This window comes from Lampetra planeri, chromosome 4 (assembly GCF_965212315.1).
Source record: "Lampetra planeri chromosome 4, kcLamPlan1.2.h2, whole genome shotgun sequence".
Lineage (NCBI taxonomy): Eukaryota > Metazoa > Chordata > Hyperoartia > Petromyzontiformes > Petromyzontidae > Lampetra > Lampetra planeri.
In genome coordinates this window covers 31,122,964-31,141,237 of record NC_136110.1, presented here as the reverse complement: position 1 = coordinate 31,141,237, position 18,274 = coordinate 31,122,964, and the positions used below count along the sequence as shown (strand labels likewise).

At 53.4% G+C, this 18,274-nt stretch overlaps 1 protein-coding gene across 2 annotated transcripts in view; it reads right to left on the bottom strand.

Annotated features, from left to right (window-relative positions):
- The window catches only part of LOC144717933 (laminin subunit alpha-5-like), an 88,186-nt gene that overhangs the window by 29,760 nt on the left and 40,152 nt on the right, over positions 1-18,274 (bottom strand). Inside the window, exons 22-43 of one of the 2 annotated variants that reach the window (XM_078593744.1) lie at positions 16,655-16,760; positions 15,648-15,747; positions 14,761-14,917; positions 13,903-14,032; positions 13,253-13,458; positions 12,498-12,610; positions 11,663-11,816; positions 10,662-10,837; positions 9,756-9,864; positions 9,471-9,568; positions 8,988-9,180; positions 8,603-8,732; positions 7,617-7,759; positions 6,648-6,763; positions 5,437-5,651; positions 4,743-4,938; positions 4,186-4,330; positions 3,578-3,718; positions 3,075-3,251; positions 2,816-2,923; positions 1,947-2,030; positions 743-973 (exon numbers count right to left, since the gene is read on the bottom strand). In XM_078593744.1, coding sequence (XP_078449870.1) covers positions 743-973; positions 1,947-2,030; positions 2,816-2,923; positions 3,075-3,251; positions 3,578-3,718; positions 4,186-4,330; positions 4,743-4,938; positions 5,437-5,651; positions 6,648-6,763; positions 7,617-7,759; positions 8,603-8,732; positions 8,988-9,180; positions 9,471-9,568; positions 9,756-9,864; positions 10,662-10,837; positions 11,663-11,816; positions 12,498-12,610; positions 13,253-13,458; positions 13,903-14,032; positions 14,761-14,917; positions 15,648-15,747; positions 16,655-16,760 — 3,228 coding nt within the window. The remainder of the gene's footprint in view (positions 1-742; positions 974-1,946; positions 2,031-2,815; positions 2,924-3,074; positions 3,252-3,577; positions 3,719-4,185; positions 4,331-4,742; positions 4,939-5,436; positions 5,652-6,647; positions 6,764-7,616; positions 7,760-8,602; positions 8,733-8,987; positions 9,181-9,470; positions 9,569-9,755; positions 9,865-10,661; positions 10,838-11,662; positions 11,817-12,497; positions 12,611-13,252; positions 13,459-13,902; positions 14,033-14,760; positions 14,918-15,647; positions 15,748-16,654; positions 16,761-18,274) is intronic. The other variant, XM_078593745.1, reaches the window with a different exon arrangement.

The window sequence follows — 18,274 nt, the reverse complement described above, 5'->3', positions numbered from 1 at the left end:
GTTCGTAGCGCAGTGCACTAATCACTGCACTACCGCTCCCCACCATTACAACACCACTATGCCTAACACATAAGCTGTGCATTATCACTAACTAGAAAATAACAACAGTAACCTTAACCCTGATCCAAGACAATTTACAGCCACTCGCATTTGAACCGTAATCCTTCATCCTAGTAGACAAATTCACTCTGGCCACTGACATACAACCCTATCACTTGTCCTGCTCGTGGAAGTATAACTTTTCTAACCCTGACATGTAAGGCCTGCACCCTAACCCTAATAAAAAAGCAGTTCATCCTAATCCTGACACATGAACTCCTTAACGCTAACCTTAAAACCCTAACACATGAACGCTAACCCTACCACTTAACTCTAACCCTAAACGATGAACCCTGACACCATAACCCTTTGCCCTAACCCTGACACGCGAACTTAACTCCCGGACGCGACACGTAAACCCTTCGCCCTAAACCAGGGGTGGGGAACCTTTCTTCTGCCAAGGGCCATTTGGATATTTATAACATCATTCGCGGGCCATACAAAATTATCAACTTAAAAATTCGCCCGTTATATTCGGTCAAACATTTAATTAACTCGCCCCTAATCTGATGGCTGGAACAGACCAAATGATTTCACGGGCCTTACACGGCCCGCGGGCCGGACGTTCCCCACCCCTGCCCTAAACCGTGCCCCGCAAACGCTGAACCCCGACCCTTCCTGCCAGCCTGTCCACCACACGCACCTGGCAGGAGCCTCCCCGGTAGCTGGCGGGGCACAGGCACCGCTCAACGCCCCGCGCGAGCGGTCCGGACGCGTTTGCGGAGGCCGTCTCCATGACGACGTGCGAGAGGGTGAGTCGGGAGGGCCCCGGGCGGGTGCGGCCGCGCAGCAGCAGCGCCTGCAGGTCCTGCAGCACCATGGCGAGCTCCTCACGCGACGCGGGGCGCCCGCTAGCGCCGTGCTGGAAGCCGTCCTGAGGGCACGGGAGCAGCGTCAGGTTTACGCCTGGTTCGCGCTTCGATGGGAGCCATCGATCGTCGATCCACTCATCTCGTTTCCGTCTTTGTTTGTCCCATGCATCGTCACCACCACCACCACCTCATTTGATGTATATGCCATCCAATCATCTCGTTTCATCTCTCCAACCATCTTGCACCATATCTCATCCTATCATCTCGTTTCATCTCTCCAACCATCTTGCACCATAATTCGTTCACTGTACTATATAAATGTATGATGAGATAAGAATGCCAGGTGTTATAGGCTTGGGCTGTGACGTGGCAGTAGAGCAATGGAAGGTAGCTGGGCCCCTCCTGTGGATGGCTTTCCTCTGAGTACCGCAGTCTCCACCTCATGTAACTACGAAACTATTCACTACTACACTCATGTAACTACTAAACTATTCACTACTACTACACTCTTTTTTATATTACCAGGTAAGGCCGCCCTGAGCTCTATAGCTCTGTTTCAGAAGCAACCTGGCCACAAATGATAGCTCAACGAAGTGGCTCATGCTAAACACTAAAATACGCTAAATGCTCATTTGTGAAATTGGGAAAAATATCCGAATGTAGCGGGACCCTCCTGAAAAAGAGCCTTGTGACTCAGCGAGGCTTTCCTGGGTAATTTAAAGGAATGAAGGGCATTTTTATTTATTTTTACACACAGACAAACACAAAAACCCAAGACACATAAACACGCACGCATAATATTGATGCATCTAAAAACACACAAACACAAATATCGAGACATGGTTGAACAGACAAAAACACCAGCACTAAAGAACACCCATATAAACCCCAGCACACACACATGAGTGCACACAAAGAGACACCTGGAACACACGAACCCACACACATATGAGTTTCCACACACAGATATACCTGAACACACACACACACATATGGTTCTGCACAGTGCAAGAACAGCCATCACGGTCCACGCACCTCCAGGAGTCGCACGGAGCCGTGGAATGTCTCTCCCACGACCGGCTGCCGCTCGGCGCGATGAACCAAGCTCATGTGGCTTCCCTGCAGGCACGCGGCAACACGGCGGGTGACGGGAACGCACGTACACCTACTCCCCACGGAGTCCGGCAAGCCCTCGCCGCACACGCACGACGCGTTTTTCGCCATAGCACGGTTCTTCTGCTCGAGAACACTTTTCGCACGGCGCGGAACGTGCACCGTCATGACGCACTCGGCGACGAACTACTTTATTGAGTGATGCGGCCGAGTGGTTTGGGAATTTTGGTCACACGCGTGGAATGATACGGAACCTATCTCAGTTCTTTGTCCCTCCATGGGATGACTGCAGGCTGATTTTAAAGCGCAAACGTGATTCAAGTTCATGTTGTTCGAATGTATTTATTTATCCCCTGTTAATGCATTTTCACTTCACGCGGCACTCTTCAGCAACCACATTTTTATTGGCTATTTCTATTTTTACCAGGTAAGGCCCACTGAGCTATGGAGTTATCTTTCAGAAGCGACCTGACCACAAATGATAGCTCAACGAAGTGGCTCATCAAGTGGAGATTTGTAGCAGCCAAATACTCTACACGTGTGATGTCGATTCGGGATGTAGATAGAAAAACCGGTGGACCCGGACAAAAATCCACGTGGCATGCAAAAAACAAAATATATAATGGGCGTCAGGGTTGGGCTCGAACCCACGACCTCCTGCATACCAGGTGACGTAGTTGACATCTGGTCACCGTGGCGCCCATCTACCAAGTTCAACGAGGAATTACTGTTCATAACACGAGCCGACTTGAGGTGGCCTGATCTGGGGAGGAGGGTTCCTCCACACCCACCCGCAGGATGAGGTCGGGCTGCTGGTGGTCACCGGGTGGAGTTCGATGTCCGTCCTGACCCCCAGAGGCGCGCACGCGGTAGCTCAGCTCCCCTCCGTACGATGACAGCTGTGGACGGGCGGGGCAAACGACGGCACATTGCAGCACTGGGCACAAATGCAACGTCGTTACCGTGGCAGCGTCAGGGTGTATCGGATGCTGCTGGGGCTGTTGCAGCTGCTGCTGCTGCTGCGCATGCTGGCGAACGAGCGGGACTCACCTGGTCGCCAAGGTAGGCCTGCGGTGCTGCCCAGTACGGCTCCAGCTCAGCGTCCATGTGCCGCTTGCTCAGAGCGGCCTCCGCTTTCCGCGCCGTCTCGTCGTGCTTCACCTGCACGCTCTCCTCTTCGCCGCCCCCACTGCCCATCAGCAGCCGCCAGCCCGACATGTTTGCGATCTGTAGCACCGGGCAGAATTGCATTCACTACCGAGCTGCGTAGGCTTTTGGGCCAAGTGCTGTTGTGTTAGCGAGCGCCTTTAAAAGCTGCCAATGTACGTGTGTGCACGCATACTTTTGTACGTATGTGCACGCGTGCTTATATGAGTCCATGGGTGAGTGTGTGAGTGCGTGCGTGGGTGTGTGTGTGTTTTCGTGCATGAGTGCATAAGTGAATGCGTGAGTGCATGCATGCGTAAGTGTGTGCACGAGTGCGCGTGCGAGTGCGTGTGTGTATTTGTGAGTGTGCATGTCAGCGAGAGCGCGTATGTGTGCATGCCCCTGACCGTTTCTCGGCGCAGCTTGGAGCTCGTGCACTCCCCCGTGACGCCGAAGCAGAAGCAGGCTGTGCAGCCCTTGGGGTTTTCCGCCCCGAGGTCAAAGGTCCCGACGCGGCAAACATCGCAGCGCCGCCCCTGCACGTTTTCCTGAACGCAGGGAGGCGTGGGCGGCAAGATGGCCGACGTGTGAGGTGCGTCCCCTCGGGTGCAGCAGTCGCGTCGACTCGTCCGTTGCATTTGCTGAGTTTTGTTTGGATCAATGAGGCGGCAAATTTCCTTCAACAGCTCTTCTGCCCAAGTTAAAAACGTTTCCAATGACTATTCATTCTTCACATTCGATTTTAGTTCCTGTGCGATCCTTTGTGGAATCCCCCCCTTTCCGCTCCTCGTATGCCCATGCTACCTTATACTGGAATGTAATTTCTCTCCAATTTATATACTTTTTGGGGAGGATTTGTGGAGAATTTTAACTCAGGAACGGTTCAGATTATTGAGCGCGGAAATATTTCACTCGATCACTTTGCCCTACTGGGGTAAAATGGCATTCGGCGCAGAACACGGTTTGTGGCATGCGACAAAACCACGGCAAAGCATTGTGGGAGGAAGTGCCGCACCTTGCAGAGGCACTGGCCCGTGACGGCGTCACATCCGGCGCCGGACACCCCGGCTGCGTCGCAGTCGCACGGGCGACACTCGGGATACCCGAAGAATCCCGGCAGACAGTGCTCACACCGCTGCCCTCCCACGTTCGGTTTGCACCTGCCCAAGGTACGTACGCACACGGTCACACACACACGGTCACACATGGTCACAAATATTCCCCATATGGCCTTAACAGACCTTCGGGGCAAGTGCCCGTTATCGAACACCGATGAAAGCTGGCAAGAGGGGTTGGTGTGGCCAGCACCACGCACGCCCTGTCGCCTCCATCCCCCCCAACGCTGATCTTAAAACACCGCACCAGGTACTCAACCTAGTGGAAGTCCAGAAACCGGTTCAGATAATCATCACCAGTGTTGGCCGTGAGCGGGAATCAAACACGGGATGTGGGGTTCGTCGCGTAGTGCGCAAAACAACTCGCCATTACCGCTGCCCGCTCTTCATCGAAAGCCGATACGAAATCAGTTTTAGACGATGAACCGACGCGCTCTCTAACGCCCACCGTACGAACCTGCACTGCCCGGTCTCGCGGTCGCACCCGGCCTTGGCCAGGCCCTGGTCCTCACACTCGCAGGGGCGGCACCCGGCCAGGGGGTGGAAGCCGAACGTGAGCCGCTGGCACGCCGTGCAGTCCGGTCGCACCGTCCGCGGGGGGCACACGCACTCCCCCGTGCGCTCGTCGCACAGCCGCCCCCCACACTGGCACGCTGGGAGGAGACACGTGGGAGACACATGGGAGACATGTGGTTGACACATGCGTCTCTCTCATGGTAGATACATGAGAGAGACGTGGTTGACATGAGGAGACGCATGGTTGTTGATATGCGGAGACACGTGGTTGACGCATGGGAACAAGTGGTTGACATGCGGAGACACGTGGTTGAAATGCAGATATACATGGTTGATGTGCGGAGACAAGTGGTAGACACATTGGATACACGTGGTAGACATGCAGGAGACACGTGAAGATGAGTGCAGAGACAGGAGGGGCTCAGAAAGAGCCTCTCCCGTGTGCATCTATAGCAACTGCCCGCGATCGCAACGACGATTTTTGGGGCCGCGGTCGAGAACGCTTCGTCCCCCCCAGCATCGAATGATCGTTCCTGAGCCGGGCAAGCCTCGCCGTTCCCGTGGAACCCACCCTCTAAGAGCCGGTCCTCACCACACAGCACCACCCCCTCCCTTCCCCCGTCGCGTGTACTCACGGCGGCACTCGGGGAAGCCGTGGTGAGCCGCGGCGCAGCGGTCGCACGAGCGTCCGACGACGCCGGGGCGGCACGGGCACTGCCCGCCGAGGGGGCGGCATGGCCCGGGCAGGGAGCCAGCGGCGTCGCAGCCGCACCGTCGGGCGCCGTCGTCATCCGCCAACGCCGACAGCGACGACGCCGCCGCCCGGCAGAACTCGGGGACGGAGTCTCCGCTGCCGGGGTGGAGGAGGGAGGGGGGTAAAGGTCACCGAGGTGTGGCGCTCGTGCGATGGCGGCGATGCTGCTTGACGGTACCAAAAGATTTCGATTGAAAGCTTTCGTGACTGCAGGGATTCATCTTCTTGGTTCTTTCGGTAAAGTCACGTAGAAGGGAAATAATAAAATAATTAAAATAAAACATAATTAAACACAATTCTCACGACGTTTCGGCCAGGTCTGTCTTTCCGACAGACCTGTTCTTCACCTGAGAACGGCTGTTTGCGTTGTGGCCGAAACATCGTGAGAATTGTATTTTATTACGTTTTATTTTTATTATTTTATTATTTCCCTTCTAGGTACCACAAGAGTATGGCCAATACGATACGGTGCACGCACAGCGATGGAACTCACACTCGCTCTCTCTCTAACGCTCGCTCTCTCTACGCGTAGCCGCGTCCTTTCTGAAAAGCATCAGCGATCACGGACTTCCTTCCATTCAGCTCTGTCCGTGATGTTTACTCAAGAACTATGTGTTGGATTTGTCCTCCCAGTTGCATCAGATTGTTCAAATGTGTTAAAGAACATAATTCGCTGTCTTCCCCGGCTTCTTGCGGTACCTATGATTTTCTCAGTAAAAACACTTATTCATATTCTGTATCTTGTTTTCTCATTACATGTCCAAGAAATCTAATCCGGCCTTTCTATAATTAGTCTTGTTAATTTTATTTTTGTACCCTGCTTCGATCCATAATGAACGAATTACTCATCTTGTCTGTCCATGAACTCTTTAACATCCATCTTAAAAAAACACATCTCTGCTGCTCTTAGTTTGCTCTCTAGGGTCTTTTCAATTACCCACCTTTCACATCCATACACGCGAGAGACAGACCCGCATATTTAACAATGCAGCATCAATTATTTTTCAATATGAATCCCATTATCTGAAAGATATCTTCTGCCAATGCGACTCCGCTGTCACTCAACGCTGCAACAACACAACTCCAGCTCACCGCATGGAGAAGCCGTTGGCGCCACAGAGGGTGACAAAGTCGCGCGATCGGTCGACGGGCTCCTCCCGCAGCACGGAGGGCGTGAAGAGGCTCTCCGGCACCGCCAGCACGTACGCCTGCAGGCCCGGGAAAGCGCCACGATCCACCGCACGCAGCCGTTACAGAATGCAGGGGACCCGAAAGTGTATCTCCGCACTCACGGCACACCACATTCAGTATCCACATAGCTATGGCTGTGGTTACTAGCCTCCTATGCCATTTATTGCAGTCTCCTGATAAGCTGGAAAATATTCAGTGAGAAAACAAACATTGTGCTCAGGGCTCGATTGAGGTGAAGAGAGGCCTAAGGCTAATATGGAGGGAAGGGGCCAAGTAAATATTACGTATTGTCTAATTACAAAGAAATACCGAATCTTTAGTCATTTACCTATGTAAAATTAAGAAATGTATTCGACTCAAGGTAAAATCGTCGAGCATAAATCATTTACATCACTAATTTCTTTCAACACATTCCCCCCCCCCCCTCGAGCTTTAGCCGTGGCAAAGTCACGAATGACATCATCGTAATTCAAAGACAACAAAAATTCCGATGGCCTTGCTATCGTCGCTCAACTGTTACTTCAATTATGGAATGGAGGGCCTACAATTCATAATTAACATATAAGGGCCTTAATATCCTAGGGGTTAATCCCATAGCCTTTTGGTTAGCCATCGCAGCGGCTTTTGGTTGGCCATCGAACAAAGACGCTCACTGCGTCGCGCACTTTCGGATGTGCTTCTGCGGCCGTCTGGAACGCTCTTCCTTCCGATATTAGGAAGCCACTGGAACAATGCACTTTTAAATCATCCAGATTGAAAACTAATTTCTTTAATACCGATATCCTTCGATTTAGCACGATTGGCGACATACGATGCAAAAGAAGTTCACATACATACACACGTACACAATCTGGGTCTGCTTGCACGTACCAGCCAGAGGGCCTCGCCGGAGGGGTTGGTCAGAGTGATGGACACCTCCTGGCCCTCCCTCAAGTCCACGCCGAGCTGAGACTCGAATGCCACGACGCCGCGGCAGCCGTACGCGTGCGGGCAGAACGTGGCGTTGAAGGAGCCTGCGGTGGAAAGCAGCACACGCAACAAGGTCAAGGGTCACCCCACAGAGAACAACTGTCACCCACGTGACCTGGTGCACGTGGCAGTACGCGTACAGCTACCACCTGTTACAGCTGTTCCGGTTAGGCCGGGAGAGTCCCGAATGTCTGTCTAGGTGTCGCATATTTTTTGTAATAAGTCAGGATTGTGCCCCCTGGTTCAATATTTATGCAGACTGAGGCTTGACCTGTGTTATGGGTAATGGGCAGGGCCACCTGAGCAGTGGGTGAGTACACCCGAGTGTTAGGCGGAGCTACAAGAGCAGTGGCCGCCGTTGGTAGAGTGGATGGGGCCTGTGACCAGGAGGGGCCAATATCAGAAAACGAGAGGCCACTCATTGTGTGTGTGAGGCTACCAGCTTGCCATGTGTCCCAGTTGAACCTCCCAGAAATGCGTTCCTTTACATTAGACTAAACTATTGAACTAATTTGTTTTGTAATATTACTAGGTAAGGCCCACTGAGCTATATAGCTCTTTTTCAGAAGCGATCTGGCTATCACATATGATAGCTCAACGAACATGGATAAGCATGTGGGAATTTATAGCAGCCAAATAATCTAAACGCATGAAAAATCCACGCGACCACGGGGAGAGAGACACGTGCAAGCTCCAAATATACAGGTGGTAGGGTCGAAATCGAACCCACGACCTCCTGTATACCTGGAGAAGTAGTTAACATCTCGCCACCGTGGCGCCCCTAGGGTTCACGTGGAAAGACAGCGGGATGTGTGCTACCGCTACCGTGGTAAAGAACGATGTTACGCATATCTCGTGTGCCATGCACGTGTGCAGAGGGCCGTTACCATGCCAGGACCAAGTGCTGGCATCCAGTGCCGCTTTGGTGTGGACGCTGGGCTGCCTCGGCTGGAAGTAGTGAAGCAGGAAGACGTGGCGTCCAGATTTCTCCACCCGCACAATCATGCGGATCTGGTTCTGCACACGACACCGCAACATGGACGTTGCTTCTCCGGAACGATGACACTGCATCGATGCTCGCAGTGCTGCAGCACAGCATTAGAACAAGACGCAGATTTTAAAGCAAGCTCGCAATTCGGTAACAGCTGAGTAACGCTTTGCGTATTCCTCATTGGATGGCAACTTACAAGTCTATGCCCAGCTCAGTTATCCAAGAAATGGCAACATTCGTAACCAACCGGAAGAGGCGGTGTTTGTCACGGGGCTACGCACCTCCTCCCCTTCGAGCAGGGCGAGCTCAGCGCTGCTGCCCTCGGCGAGGGTCTCGGGGTTCCGGGGTCGAGGCCTCGGTCCGAACGCCGCGGCGCCGCTCGCGTCCCCGCCGGGCTTCTCCGCCGAGTCGCGCGTCGGAGCGAGTCGCACGGAGGTGGCCGGGAACAGGAACTGGGACGCGAGGCACTCGTGGCTGTGGGAGGCGAGTGATCGCCGACGGATCGAACACAGGTTATCACGCTACTGAGTGGGTACGGACTGATCCCGAACTGGCACGACGATGTACAGGCCGCGGGTTAAAACGCCAGGTGCGGAAGTGAATACAAAATTGCTGGCAAACAAACAAACAAACAATGGGCAGATATTGAATAGAAATTTGCAACGATGTACAAATTGCACGATTAAAGCGAATGAAAGGCAACAATGGATAGATTACAACAATGGATAGATTAAGTACGGCTCGGCTGCTTTGATGATACTGACCCGGTGGGTGAGTAGGTGCCATGACGGGACACACAGTGCACCCTGGGCTCCAGCAGGGCCGCACTGAACTTGTGCACGGGTATCAGGTGCACCTTGTACTGTGGACGGCAGCAGCAGCAGCAGCACCCATGTCAGAGGTTTACACGGAGCGCAGCATTTGTGAACGAGGTCCCATGTGCAGGTACCACGTGGGGTCCCACGTGGGGTGTCACGTGGGGTGCTCTGTGCTAGAAGGGAGGGTAGTGTGGGCCTTGTGTGGCGGCAGCAGCAGCAGGAAGCACTGACCAGCAGGAAGTTGAGGCCACTGCCCGTGAGGTGCAGCTCGGCCTGCTCAGGGAGGTCATACGAGGCCACGCCTCCGGACGGGTCCAGGGCGACAGCGCGGCAGAGGAAGCTGCGGGAGAAAGGAGATGGCCCGAGTTCACACGAAGATTAGCACCTGTACGTATGTTTGTATGTGTGTTCAACTTCATTCGTGCCTTACGTAGCCAATCATGCTAATCGGAGGTGCGGGGGAAGGACAACAAACTAAACACAAAAAGCAGTTCTATAGAAATTATTTTCCAATCTACATGATTGAAAAGTGCGTAGTTCCAGTAGCTTTCTAATATCGGAAGAGCATTCCAGATGGCCACAGAAGGATGACTGGTTCGCTACGTATGCTGCGAAAGAAGTTCAACATACATACGATGAATGTGTAATTGGCGATCGCTTTGAATAGAAGCCCTCCATCAGATAGGGCCATTGCCCTGAACAGAGGATTATAATCCGTCATTAGGAAGATTCATTACATAAAGAGCCAAACTTGTGAAAACCTCACGATGGATAGTCCTTCCACGCTTACGTTGCATTCACTCCACCCGTGCATGGTGCCTACGTACGGACGAGTGGACGTGCACACAAGACGCGAGCAGTCGCTCTCCAGCATCAACGCAGGGCATTGGAACGACGCCCAAAACACCGAGCAGAGCGCCGGGTGGCTAAAAACGCACCATCTTGACGCAGCGGGGGAGTGCAGATTATCTCACTCAGTTACCCCAAAAATACCTCAACAAAAAACCTGTCCCGTGCCCTCCTGCCAGACAGCCTTCGACACTTCGCATGACCTCAACAGGCACCTGGCCTGGCACAACAAGCGTTGTGGCGATATCACCGTCGTTGTTGTTGCGCCCGCGTGCAACGCACTCGCACCTGTAGTTGCATGGCAGGATCTGCACGCTGGCCTTGAGCGACTGCTGTACCCCGCCGGCGTCGCGCACGGACACACGCGCCTCCTGCACGGACTCGGACTCCGCCTCGCTCGAGTACTCCAGCAGCAGCGAGTAGCGGCCGGCCTCTGGAGCCCGCACGGCCAGGTAGAGCGATTGCTGGAAAGGGGGTGGTGCATTGGCAGCTTTCAGCGGTGCAGCAATCGCAGCGTTTCATTCTCACGTGAAAGCCAGGCGGTGCAAAGCGTTTGGATGTCGAATGAGTTGTTTGCTCTCGGACGTCCAGAATAAACACCTCATTTGAGACCCAAACATCGCACCTGCTGGCTTTGACGTTCCTCCTCCCCGAAGGCACCGGTGTAACCATCAACCGCAACAGAACATCGACAGGCCGACGCACACACCCTCTTCACGAATGGAATATTAAAGACAACACTGTGGCCATGCAGCCCAAACTATGGACCATATGGTAAACCACTGTAGTCTGTACTCCTTCAACGGAGGAAGAATAGCAAAACCATGTGAACCCTCTCCCGAAGGCCTCTCATGGTGAGCAAAAGTCGACATTCGCTCCTGAGCATATGAGAGGCAGAAGGGAGGGTGGGAGTGGCGAGATGTTAACTCCCTCGCCTGGTATGCAGGAGGTCTTGGGTTCAATCCCGACCCTGACGCCTGCTGCTGTATATTTGGAGTTTGTGTGTCTCTCTCCCCGTGGTCGCGTGGATTTTTCTCCGGGTCCTCCGGTTTTTCCCACCACATTTAGAATCAACATGCCTTTAGAGTATTTGGCTGATATAAATATCCGCGTGATAAGCCACTACTTTGAGCTATTATTTGTGGCCAGGTCGCTTCTGAAAAAGAGCGACATAGCTCAGTGGGCCTTACCTGCTTCATGAATAAATAAAAGTTAAGTTTACTTTTTTTTTTAGGACAAGACGCTCGCACTCGAATGTGACCGCAAGGCCGCACAGACAAGCGCTTCACCTGCTTGTGGCTGACGTCGGCCATGACGGGGTGCCTGTGCGTGGCCTTGCGGCCCTGGCTGGGCGAGCGATGTTTGCCGGTGCCGTGGTACGTGCCCTCGATGCCCCGCACGCCGGCGAACCCCTCCAGTGGCAGGTACAGGTAATGGAGACACCTGGGCAACGAGGATGCGGTGCGTCAAGCGGGAAGCACAAATGGAAAAATAACGACTGTGACGGGCGGTTTTTTATTCATTCATTCAGTCGTAGCCATGTAGGCATGGCGCTGTGGTTGCCGAGGATCAAACGAATCACTCGAGACACCGGTGTATGGCAGCGAATGCTGTGGCAAGAGGTCACACGTCGACTATGCGCGATTCATGAATGAATGTCATTGCACACCCGTGATCATATCACCCGATCTTCCAAGATCTCGGAAGCTAAGCAGGCTTGAGCCTGGGTAGTGTTAGAATGGGCGGGTGACCACCGTACATGCCTGCTGGTTAAAGGCGGCTGTGGGGCCATGCAAATGCGGTGGGCAACAGAGGGCAGTGCAGAAAATGACATTGTACTGTACTTCTATGCTCCCCACCTTTACCAGTCCGCACTAATCGGTGTGGCGAACTATGGTCAAGTAGCCACCATCACCAGAACGGCATTGCGGAGGTCCTCATCCGGCAGTGGATTGACAGTTGTGCCGTACAGCTACGTGTAGTGTCAATCTCAAGCAGCACCTGCACGTATAGATCAGCGTGCTTCAATGACGCCGAGGGTCACGTCTAAGGCACGTTGGCCCACGCGGGCGGCCGTGGTCGCGAGGCATTCGCAGCGATGGAAAAATACAAAAGTGGCCTCACAGCTGAGCGCGTTGGGCGGCGGTCGGACTGACGGAGCAGGGGTCAGAGGCCGCCTGCCGGAGGACCGGCGACTCGGCGAGAGCGCCGGCACTGGGCAGCAGCAGCGCATGGTCCTGGGGAGAGAGAGAGGGGGGGGGGGGGGCGGAGGAGGGGGGGGGTGCAATGAGCGTAGACTCCACGGGTGGAAACCCTGCGCGGCTGCTGTCATTCATCGTCTGTGGATATTGCAACTCGCAACTGCTGTACGAGAAGAGCCCTCAGTCGCTTTTAATAAAGCGACAAAGAAAGAGGCAAAGCTTCTCCCGTTTAGCCGAGAAGGACTGTTGGGGCAAGTGCTGTTTGCGAGTAGCACCTTTGCAGGCCGGCACGGCACACATGGGGGTGGGTGGCCAGCACCACGCCCGGCCGCCTTTGTCTCCCCAGTGCTGACCACAGCAAGTTAACCTTTTCCCATTCCAATGACGGTCTTCAGGTCGGAAGACATACCGAGACTCCCACAAGGCCATTCGTGAGGTCGTGTGGGACAGTTTGGCGCCAGCTATCGTTGAGTGCGATCGTGTCGCTACAGTTCTCTGCGGTGTGTACAGTGTCTTTTAAAACAACGGCGCTACTACGCCTCTCTAAATACAATTCACGCTGAACCGCTTGCCCGTCCCCGTGATTCAGCATGGACGGGACCCACCCTGCAACTTGCAGACGTCTCGGAATGGAAAATTGCTTAAGTGGATTGTGCGTGTCGATAATTCTGGACTAACCAACAGCAGCAGCGGCGACGAGGTTGAGTGCGATGATGGTGATGACGCGGACGAGGGGAACGACATGTGGACGGAGAGAGTCCACGAGCCGGGGCGCAAGACGATGGCTTCCGTGATGGAGCGACCGGGCCCCATGCCGGCGCCACCGCCGCCCCCGGTAGCAGCAGCAAACACCACGGCCTTCTCCTGCTGCACCGCCGAGCCTGCTGGAAACAGGCCGCAAGGCATTGCACTCCACAGGAACGTCTTTGGTCTCTGTTTAGCCACTATGCGAATGAAATTGCATTTTCCGTGAAACGTTGCCTTCAAGTCGCGAGTAACTTCGACAAATAATCACAATCTTTCATGTTAACCTATGAGGTACAGCATGGATGTGTGTGCACGTGCGTGGTGTCGGGCTGGTTGGAGGGACGCTCAGAACAACGAGCAGAGCACCGGGTGGCTAAAACACAGCAAGATGGCACAGAAGGGGGCACACGTGGTGCATCAGCCAGTCCTCTGAGTCAGTTACAGCCATGGCACCATCTGGGTCTGCCCGTGACCCCCTGCCAGTGGGCATTAAAGTGCACATAGCCTGGCACAAGCGCCGTAGCGACGTCACCGCCACTTAGCGGCAACGGTCGTTGTTGTTGGTGGACGTGCAGACGCACCTTGCGGCCCACGCGGCGTGACCGTCACCCTGCCCGTCACGGGCACGTCCAGCGCGCTCACGTAGCTCAGCGCCACGACGTACAGATCCAGGGTGGAGGAGCCCAGCTCCACGTCCACCTGCACCACTTCCTGTTCAGCAGAGAGAAGGTGAAGTCGAGTTAGGATCACACAGCGCCCACCGCCCCCCATATTCATGATCCTCCATGGACTCACTCCTGTCTACCTCTGTCATCTCACTCTACGCCCCTCCCGTGTCATTGTGCGGCCCAGCAACCACTGTGCATTCGATCAAAGTCTCCAGCTGACTTTCTTCTCTGTGGGAGGTCTCACTCGAATACCTGCGACTGTAAATGAGGCTACACCATCACCACCATACTGGGATCCCTCCTAATCGCATTCCATATCGATTTCAAGGTCACGCTCGCAGTTTTCAAGGTCTTTCTTGGACTCGCCCCTTATTTACCTCTCCCCTGACATCTCACTCTACTTCCCTCCATGCACTCTCCGACCTCTCCCCTCTCATATCACTCTTCGCCCCTCCACACACTCTTTGCTCCAGCAACCAAGGCTTTCCATTAAAGCGACCAGTTCAATTTTTGTCAGTGGGAGGTCTCCAAATTCTCTTCTGCTGCGCCTGCTGTCTGAAACTCCCCTCCCCCAGCTATTGGTGTCGTCGATTCCCTACCTCTGTCAAAGGCCAGGCTCAAGACAGGTTGGCTACATACGGTGCAAAAGAAGTTCAAAATACATACATGACATTTTTGTTGAATTCCTCTGCCTCTGACCGACCACCCCACCCTCCACAAGAAATGCGGTAGCTTTTTCCCCTCACTGTGCCCCACAGGAGCCCGTCGCACCTGAAGAGGCGACATCTTCACGTATCCTCGCCCGCTAAAGTTGGCGAACTCCGCCCCGTCGAAGCCGAAGCGCGGGGGGTCCCCCGTGGGCGTTCGTCCGTCCTCCAGCTCCACATGCAGCCGCTCCAGCCCGGGGAAGTAGTAGCCCTGGCGAGGACTGAGACACACCGGCCACGTCGCACCGAAACCGAGGAGTCAGCAACTGTAACGTTATAAACTGTACATCGCTAAACTTTCTTTTCTTTTACCGGGTATGGCCAAACTGAGCTATACAGCTCTTTTTAAGAAGCGACTTGGCTAGAAAAAATGAGAGCACTACGAAGTGGCTTATCATCACGTGGAAATTTATAGCAGCCAAATACTCTAAACGCATGTTTCTAAAAAAAAAAAACAGAGGACCCGGAGAAAAATCCACGTGACCACGGGGAGAGACATGCAAACTTCAAATATACAGCAGGTGTCAGGGTCGGGATCGAACCCACGACCTCCTGCATACCAGGTGAGGTAGTTAACATCTCACTCTTCCTTCTGATATTAGAAAGCCACTGGAACTCTGCACTTTTTTCAATCTCGATAAAAAAAAATTATTTCTAACTGATTTTTGTGTTTAGTTTGTTGTCCTTCCGCTGCACCTCCGATTATCACGGTTGGCTATGTACGGTGCGAAAGAAGTTCAACATACATACATCTGCCTGCGATTGGATTGGGAGTTGCCAACCCAACATTTGGACAGCTGCATTGTTCACACTGGAGCACGGTGCGGCAACTCATGCCGGCAGACGAATGCCGGCGGCATCGGTTTCACCGTGGCCTTCAAGGGGACGAACTGTCTGGGTCAGAGTCCGTTCGGGGCGTTGACCCCAGCGCCGTGGAGGGTCCGAACTCACCTGGAGCACGAGCGTCCGCTCACGCCCTTCTTGCACCTGCAAGCGCCCGTGCCGGCGTCGCAGCCGGAACCTAGCGATCCGCCCAAGTCACAGCCGCACGCTGTGACGCAGGGATGCAGACACGAGCGTGTTAAGTGTTGCTCACAACGGTAACGTGTCGTCATTTAACGGCCCTCTGTGAGATCCGCTGCTGGATGAAGGCCTCCCCAGTCATCCTGCGATGCAACAATCTGACCAGCTCCTGCACGTGGGCCAAATTCGCCGCTCCATCTCGGCGTCTGACATCCTCTTGGATCGGTTCTCTCCTTTGACTGCCCATCCATCGTTATGCTTGCCCATCGGCTGTCGTCTCTCCTAATGTCGTGTCCTGCCCAGGCCCAGTTACGTTTATTAACAGCGTGAATGATGCTTTCAACCTGACAATTACACGTACAAGGTGATTCATAGACAGCAAAAGGCGTGAGTGTGCCTTCCACCCGGCCCTGTTGTATACTGCCAACTCGCAAGGGTCGATGTAGCCTTACAGGCCGCAGTGCCATAAGCGAGCACCTCCTTAGGCGAACACAGAGGCTGGTGTGGCCAACACCATGGCTGAGCGCCTTAGTCTTCCCGCGGTAACGTTTGCACGACTAGGTAGGCACCCAATTAATTCGGAGACATGCTGAGAAACTGGTGGGGGGGGGGCAAGCGTTGTTAGCGAGCACCTATTAATGCCAGCAAAGCACAAAATGGGGTGGCGTAGTGAGCACCACATAAGCTGCCCTATGTCCAACGTCTAAGTCAGTGTCAACGTTCTGACACTGCACCAGGTAAGGCCAAGTCAACCTCGGGAAAGCTCGGAAGTGGTTCAGTGACCACTTGGCAATAAAAAAACAACACGAAGTGTATTTACAAAGCATCCGTGATGGCAATCTCAAGACGCTGCACGATCGATTAAGATATTTCGAAGGGGATTTCTGGTTAAAAATATTTCGTTCTCGGGAGGCGACTGCGGCAGCGGCACACACCTTGGCAGCCCAGGTAGCTGGAGGCCTTCAGAGCAAAGAAGCCTTCCTGGCACCGGCCACACGTGCGGGAATCAGCGTGGGGCTTGCAGGGGCACTGTCCCGTCTCCTGCCGCCGCAAACACACAAGCGCAGCGTTCGCAATCCAACCCGGCGAGCTCCATCGCCATCGTCACCACTTCTTATTTAGCGCCTTTGAGGCCCAGGCAGGGTCAGATTTAGGGATCTTTGCCTCCTCTGGGGAATGCCAGAGCACACTCTAATGAGGGTGGAGCTGGGCTCAATTAATGTCTGCAGTGGTGGAAAGTCTACGTGATTAGGGAAGGGCTAATCCATCCACGGGACAACATGTATCAGTCACTGCGTCGTAGTTGCATTGACAACAAATACATCGCAGCGACGGTTTATTCTGGGCTTGAGTGGATATAGTTTTAGTTCCCCTCCTCCAGGGAAAATCTAATGAAAACTTGAATATTCGACGTCAACACCGACACTTATTATCGCGCCTCTGAGTTTTCAGGTCACGCAACAATTTGTGTGTTTCGCGAAATTTGCACGCGTTACAAATTGTTGTATTATTATTGTTGTTGGCACCCTAGTTAATGCCCACGTGTAGGCACGGTGCTATGTTCACCTTGTGCCGCATCGGAACGGCTGCCATCGTGGGAGTCGCCGAGGCGAAAAAAACTGCACTCTGAGACGTTGCTACATTATGGGTGCTATATAAATTCAAGTATTATTTGCTTTTATTATTATTTATTATTATACGCGAGCTCTGGCCGAAAGATGGCAGTGCTGCGTGTTTATCTATTTGTATGCATAACAGCTTTTCACTTTTGGCAGTACGCATTTCATAATTGGGCTCGTCGAGGACTCGTCTCTGATTGTCGTTGGTGGAGGTGAGCTGGGCAGCACCGTTACGTAGCCATTGGATTTCGTAGCGATTCTGTAGCTTTCGTGAGAACATGGAAAATTATTTATTTTATTTTATACCCACGTGACTTTACCGAAAGAACCAAAGAGTATGAAAAGTGATCTCGAACGCACGGAAAGACAGACGTAATATTTCCCAGCCCGGAATCGTAAAACGTAGCCCATGTTAAACATTTTATAATAACGTTTAGTTTTAAACGGCATCGTTCGTGCAAATCGCATCTCACAATTTGCTGAGGAACCACAGACATGACCTGGAAGGCAGCAGCCACCACGCAATGAGCAGGCGCCAACCATTGCCCAAGCTCTGCACTCCTCTCTATTTTAAGATGTTTCCAGCTAATGAATGAGTGTTCATAGATGTGGGAGGAACCCAGAGTTACCCAGAGAAAACCCAGGCCTGCAAGAGGGAAACACTATCCTATACAGAAATGACAGATGACATTCGTCCACACTTTGCTGGACTGCCTTCTCCTGACAAGCCGGAGTACGACATCTCCTTGACGTTCCACGGGAAGGGAGTTTCGCAACATTTGCGCGATCCACCATCCCTCGCTGCCTCCACAGTGCTGGACTACAGGCCGCGTGCTGCACAGCCACCATCGGCAGGCTCGTTTAACAAACAACGTTCCACTGTTGGGCGACAGCGTTTTTACGCCGAACGAGACCGAGCTGAGCGGACGTGGAGCG